This window comes from Emiliania huxleyi (genome assembly GCF_000372725.1).
Source record: "Emiliania huxleyi CCMP1516 unplaced genomic scaffold EMIHUscaffold_78, whole genome shotgun sequence".
Taxonomy (NCBI): Eukaryota; Haptophyta; order Isochrysidales; family Noelaerhabdaceae; genus Emiliania; species Emiliania huxleyi.
In genome coordinates this window covers 53032-59173 of record NW_005196163.1, presented here as the reverse complement: position 1 = coordinate 59173, position 6142 = coordinate 53032, and the positions used below count along the sequence as shown (strand labels likewise).

The 6142-nt window shown below is 64.9% G+C and overlaps 3 protein-coding genes across 3 annotated transcripts; all 3 read left to right on the top strand.

Annotated features, from left to right (window-relative positions):
• The first annotated feature begins 835 nt into the window (after positions 1 to 835).
• EMIHUDRAFT_422544 (hypothetical protein) lies at positions 836 to 2026 on the top strand. Its single transcript, XM_005760014.1, has 3 exons — positions 836 to 1045; positions 1126 to 1258; positions 1520 to 2026. The coding sequence occupies exons 1-3, from the start codon at positions 885 to 887 to the stop codon at positions 1850 to 1852; spliced, it is 627 nt and encodes a 208-aa protein (XP_005760071.1). The 5' UTR covers positions 836 to 884; the 3' UTR covers positions 1853 to 2026.
• Positions 2027 to 3289: 1263 nt separating this feature from the next.
• Positions 3290 to 3730, top strand: EMIHUDRAFT_218125 (hypothetical protein; the record flags this gene model as incomplete). Its single annotated transcript, XM_005760013.1, has 1 exon — positions 3290 to 3730. One exon carries the CDS (start codon positions 3290 to 3292, stop codon positions 3728 to 3730), a length of 441 nt encoding a protein of 146 aa, XP_005760070.1.
• Positions 3731 to 4291: 561 nt separating this feature from the next.
• Positions 4292 to 5665, top strand: EMIHUDRAFT_438476 (hypothetical protein; the record flags this gene model as incomplete). The annotated part of the gene is made up of 5 exons (XM_005760012.1): positions 4292 to 4323; positions 4468 to 4812; positions 4911 to 4960; positions 5029 to 5416; positions 5559 to 5665. Coding segments are annotated over exons 2-5 (876 nt in total), but the record flags the coding sequence as incomplete, so codon positions are not given.
• Between the last annotated feature and the right edge of the window lie 477 nt (positions 5666 to 6142).

The following is a 6142-nucleotide window of genomic DNA, read 5'->3' as shown; positions in this document are numbered from 1 at the left end:
CTGCACGTCCACCGCCAGGCGACGGGCGGCGGCGAGGCGAGCTTCCGGCAGCTCGGCTTCAAGCAGCGCAAGGACGCGTCGGACGTGCTCAACAAGTTCATCTTCATCTCGCGCACGCCGGAGTCGCTGGTGGACGATTGCCGCTCCGCGCGCACCGCGCCCGAGCCGCAGGTGGACGAGGTGTTGCCGAGCAGCGTCGACCGCAACACGCAGCAGTGGCTCGCGACGCAGCTGAAGGCGCTGTACACGCTGAGCGAGCGCGCGGCGCTCGACGCGGCGGCCATACCGCACCACCCGCGGGACCGAACCCACGCCGGGTTCGATCGCATGGAGGTATGGGACTAGGCGGCCAGCATCGTCGTCGAGTGCCGGAGGGCGGCGGAGGAGCTGCAGCTCTCGCGCGCGACGGCGATGCAGCGGTGGGAGCAGCGGCTGCGCAACGGGCGGGAGCTGAACGACACGTCTCTCGGCTTGTCGGTCAGCGGTCGGCCGCGGGCGGGGGGGCGCAAGCCGGGGGAGGGGGAGACGGTGCGGATCGCGTGGCGGCCGCACGAGCCGCACGAGGTGGGGCCGAGCGCGCAGCAGCGGTGCGTCGGTGCTGCGAGCTCATCCCTCGGTACTGGGTGAGTGACTCCCTCCGTCGCTGATTAGGTACGTCGAGATGTGGAGCTGCGAGTTGAGACGTGGCCACTCAGAAGGAGGACGACACTGCTGAGCAGGTACGTCGACGACGAGCTGCAGGTGGAGCTGTGGAGCGGCCACTACTCCCAGGTGTGAATAGACGCCGTTCACAGAGCACACGTACCGCCCGAGCCGGAGCCCCGCCTGTTCACAGCTGGAGGTGTGAATAGCTGCGGGGCGCGTACGAGGGCTTCGGGCACGACATGAGGCTGCTGCACTGCCGCCTCTTCGCGCTCGTGTCGCGCTACTCGGCCCTCGCGGCGGACAAGTCGGCCTTCCAGGCGGCGCTCCCCCGCCCGATGATGAGGCTGCTGAAGGAGCGGTGGGGCGTCACGCACGAGTGCTACGCCTCGCCCCTCAACCGGTGCCCTCCCCGCCTCCTCCCGCCGTCGCTCACCTGCTCCCGCCGTCTCCCACCTTCTCTCGCCCCCCGCCCTGCCCTAGGTGCCTCGCCACCTTCGGCTCCGTCTTTGACGACACCGACAAGTGGTTCGGCTCGAGCGGCTCCTTCTACGCCTTCCGACCCGTCAGCGGCTGCTACGAGGCGAACCCGCCCTTCGACACGTCAAGCGTGCAGGCCTGCACACACACGCACGCACGCACGCACGCACGCACGCACGCACGCACACACACACACACACACACACACACACACACACATACACACACACACACACACACACGCACACACACACACCCCTCACCCACGCGCACCGGGCCTTGCACTTTGAATGCCGTGTGGCTCCTGCCTGCCTAGACGTGGAGTCGCGAGGGCTAGCCTGGCCCCTTGCCCCACCACCCTCGTGTGCGTGGAGAAGTGCACCTCCCCTCCCCTTAGGCCTGCTTCCGTCACGTGGGCGCGCTGCTGGGCGCGAGCGACGAGCCGCTCTGTTTCGTGGTGGTCGTCCCCGAGATGGACATGAGCAGCAGCCTGGCGCGCGCGTTTGCGTGCGCAAAGCCCTTCTTGCGCCACCACGAGGTAGCAAAGGTGAGCGAGCACGCCTACCTGATGGGGCTGCAGCACCAGCGCACCGGCCACGGCGAGCGCTACTGGCGACCCGTCAAAAACTCGATGCTCTACTTTTTCCAGAACCGGCTCGGCGCCGAGTCCTACCCCGTCACGGCGGACTTTGTCGCCGAGCTCATCCAGGCCTTCAAGGCCGTCGACTGAGCCGGCTCGGCCGTCTTCGCCGCCGTCATCGCATGGTCGTGTGCTGGCGCAGCTGCTGGTTGCTGAGCATGCGGGAGGAGGGGGGAGTGGCGGGCGGCCGGCGAGTCTCGGTGTACTCGGCGCGCGGAGGAGCGAGGGCATGCTAGCTTTTAGATCAAAAGGCGTCGTTCAAAAGTTCAAAACCGATCCGTAGCCACCGTCGACGCACAACGCATATACACACGAATCCGCCGCCTTTTCGCTTTTTTCGTTCCACCCCGAATGTTTTCACTTGAACGGAAGAAAATCAAAAACGACCGACGCACCCCGCCACCGGGCGCCTGCCCGAGAACTCGAGTTCGAAAACGTAGGAGGCATCAGAGCAAAATTGAGCCCGCTCGATGTAGAAAAAATATAAGGGTCAACCTGCCGATTCGATCCGGAAGCCACTCGACCATCGAGGGGTCAACGGCCGAAGTAAGCAGAGTAGATGATGGTCTAGCCTCTAGCGGTAGCGTCCAAGGTCCAACCGGCGACCCATACCCGTAGCACATTACCGCGGGAATTAGACACAACAGATACGCACAACCGACGCCCGAAGTGCCAAGAAGGACGGCATCAGTACGAAACCTCGGAAAGCCATGGGCGCCGAGAGAACATTCCCCAAGAGGACAAAAGAAAGACTAAACCGAACCTCCTTCCTGGTTCCCCCCGCCAAATGTCGCCGTTCTCGGGGCAATGCTATCCTGTGTAAGCAGGGCAGGTGGGGGTGGGGGGCACTCCCACGGACTATGTATCCGTGGGGGTAAAAAACTTCGCGGGACGCCGGGCGGCGCGGAGATCCTCATCGCTATCTGCCGCGTCTTCGTGCAGCGCCATCCCGAGGGCGCCATCTTCTCCGACGATAAGGTCAACGGCTTCAACTCGATCACGCGCGGCGCCATCTTCCGCGGCCTTCGCACCTTCTTCCCCTCGCTCATCCCGGTGGCGCGCTTCTACTACCAGTCGATCGACGGCGACGACGCCGAGGCGGTCGACCCGCGCCTCTGGCTGCTCGGCGGGCACGGTAAGGTGGAGGCGTGCGACAGCGCGGGCGAGGTCTATGCGTCGCGCGAGGGTTGCCAGCAGGGCGACCCGCTCGGGCCGCTGCTGTGGTCCTTCGGGTACCACCAGGCGCTCCTCGAGATGCAGGCGCGCAGTCCGGACTCGATTTGCCTTGCGTAATCCCAACGGCATGCGCGAGGGCGTGGGGAGGGGCGGGACAAGTGGGCAAGTGTGGGGCAAGTGTACAAAAGGATTGGGGCAGACGGCGTGCCAGAGGCCCAGAGCTCAGCGGCCAGGGGCGCGGTGCGCAGAGAAGAGGGAGCCCTGGAGGTCGTCGAGGGTCGAGCATACTGGGTGGATACTGAGCTGGACACCCTGGCGAAGGAGGATGCGCGCTTCAAGAAGAAAACCACGATGGTGAGCGTCCCGTGCCAGCCGCTCTCGTCCCTCATGGCAGCGGCTGGGCTGCCGTCCGTCGATGTTCTCTCGCTGGACGTGCAGGGCGCGGAGCTGAAGGTGTTGAGCACCGTGGACGCTGCACGTGCCTTCAAGTTTGTCGTAGTGGAGGCGGACAAGCGGTTTCCCGATAAGATCGAGGCAGTGAGAACTCTTCTCACTGCGTCGAACTTCCGCCGCATGCAGCACTTTGAGACGAAGTCCGATCTCAACCATGTCTACGCGCATGAGTCTGTCTGGGAGGCTGGGTGCGTGGATCGGGAGAAAGCAACACAGGCCGGGATTTGGTACATGCAACAAGGGTTGGAGTCAGACGGTCGTTCGGCGGAGTCGGCGTCAACCAAGGACCATCTTGCACATGCGGCGAGCTGGTCAACTACTAAAGGCGCCCTGGCGTGACACCACCGTTGCACCTACCTAAGTGACATGAGTCATGACGCCCACATTAGCGTAAGCGGACACACGCACAGGATAACCGAAACGGAGACAATATACCTAAAACGGAGGTTCGGGCATCTAAAATAAAAAACAACGGCTCACCGCGATGAAACTTGTGGATCCCTAAGAGAGAGAGAAAAAGAAAGAAAGAAAACACACAACCCAAGGGAGGGATGGGAGAACGGCACGCCGCCACCACACAGGGATTTTAAGGAGAGGAGGGTGTGATGCGCTAGCCGTCGCCCACCCTGGGGAGTCTGCCTCCTCGTATCTCTTTTCGCAGTCTCTCGCCGCTTCTCGCTGCAACCTTCATTCCACCTCGCGGCTGTCCCACTCTCGTCGTTCTCTCCCTTGTCACTTCCCCCTCTGTCGCGTCGTTCTCTTCTGCCTCGTCCTGCGACGCCGCCGCCTGCCGGTCCCTTGTTCTCGCGGCTTCTTTCGCCTCTCGGCGCAACTCTAGAGAGAGAGAGAGAGGCGCGCACTTGCGCAAAGTAAATTCTTTTTTCGCGCGTGACGAACTCACTAAATCAACCAAATTCACTCATCAAACTCTGGTTCCTCCTCCCTACCGCCCAAGCCCCCCCTCTGCCTCGCCGACACCTCCACCAGCCGCCGCCGCCGCCGCCGCCATCACCTCCACCTGCCCGGGCCGAGCGCTCCACCGGCTCACCCGCCAACCCGCGCCACGCCCTCCGCAGGAGCGCTCTCAAGAATGGATGACTGGTCCCTCTCTGCCGAGCTGGGCAGCCCGCCGCGGGCACTCGACCTGCTGATGCACGAGTGTACCTCCGCCGCTGTCGTGGTCGACGAGCACAACAAAATCCTGGCTTGCAACGCAAAGTGGGTGGCGATGTGCGGCTACACTCCGGCGGAGGCGCTCGGCAAGAGCCCCCGGATGCTGCAGGGGCCGCTGACGGACCAGGGAAAAGCGAAGCTGTTTGCGGAGGAGGTCCGCGCGCGCGGCGGCGCCCGTGCAATGCTGGCCAACTACTGCAAGGACGGTATTGCCTTTGTGCACGCGCTAAGCGCCACGCGGGTCACTGGTCAGCCGCCCTCTGCGCTGCCTCTGTCCCTCTCTCCGCCGCTGCCTCCCGCCGCGCCGCCCCTCGCCGCTGATCACCGCCGCCGCCGCTGCCCGCAGACCGCTCGACCGGACACGTCCTGTACTTTACCGAGGGGCGGCACGTCAAGGACCGGCCGGACAGCCGCGCTCCCCTTCTCGGAACCTTCTCGGAACCTGCTTGAACCTTCCCCCATAGGAACCGGCGGTCTGCCGCGCCATTCTCAAGACGGACCGCGCGGCGAGCACAACCGCCGCCACCACCACCACCAACTCCGCCACCCCCTCCTCCTCCTCCGCCGCCGCCGCCATCGGCATCGCCATCGCCGTCGCAGTGTCCGGTGCTGCGGTCGCGGCGGGCGGCCACGTTTCCTCCCTGCCGCGGCTGCTCCTCCTCCCCTCCGCCATCCCGCTCGCGATCGTCGTCCTCTCGCTAGCGGTGGTCGCGACGGAGAAATTCCCCTCGCCGCACGTCGCGCCCCTTCTCGGAACCTTCTCGGAACCGGCTCGGACCCTTCTAGGAGCCGACCTCGCCGAGCCGCTCGTCGCGCCCTCGCCGAGCCGACTGCTTTCGCGGCAAGAGCGAGGCGCCGCTCGAGGCGGAGAGCGCGCCCCGCCGTGCTTCTCTTCTCGTCCCATGCCGCGTTTCTTTTTTTAGGCGGAGCTCGAGGCGGGGACGCGCGCGCATGTGTGTCTTCCGTCTTGCGCAGCCGCGTTTTCTTTTTTTAGGCGGAGCTCGAGGCGGAGCGCGCGGCGCGCGCGGCGGCCTGGCTGGAAAAGCAGGCCAGCGACGCCGCTCTCTCCGCACGGCGCACCTCGGCCGCCTCCAACAAGGCGCAGGCGCCCTCTCTCCTCTCCTCTCCTCTCCTCTCCTCTCTGCTTCCTCTCCTCTCCCCTCGTCTCCGCTTTCTCCTCTCTCCTCTCCGCTTCCTCCTCTCCTCTCGTCTCGTCTCGTCTCGTCTCCTCTCGTCTCCTCTCCTCTCCTCTCCTCTCCTCTCCGCTTCCTCTCCTCTCCTCTCCTCTCCTCTCCTACCCTACCCTACCAACCCTTCCCTACCCTCTCCTCTCCTCTCCTCTCCTCTCCTCTCCTCTCCCCCTCTCCTCTCCTCTCCTCTCCTCTCTCCTCCTCTCCTCTCCTCGCCTCGCCTCGCCTCTCCTCTCCTCTCCTGTCCGCTTCCTCTCCTCTCCTCTCCGCCTCCTCCTCTCCTCTCCTCTCCGCCTCCTCCTCTCCTCTCCTCTCCTCTCCTCTCCTCTCCTCTCCTCTCCTCTCCTCTGCTCCTCTCCTCCTCTCCTCCTCTCCCCCTCTCCTCTCC

Bases quoted from the DNA above. Each gene is read 5' to 3' on its own strand.
- EMIHUDRAFT_422544 (XM_005760014.1), top strand. From the start codon at position 885: ATGAGGCTGCTGCACTGCCGCCTCTTCGCGCTCGTGTCGCGCTACTCG. The intron at 1,046-1,125 runs GTGCCCTCCCCG...GCCCTGCCCTAG, and splicing joins TACGCCTCGCCCCTCAACCG to GTGCCTCGCCACCTTCGGCT. The intron at 1,259-1,519 runs GCCTGCACACAC...CCCTCCCCTTAG, and splicing joins TCGACACGTCAAGCGTGCAG to GCCTGCTTCCGTCACGTGGG.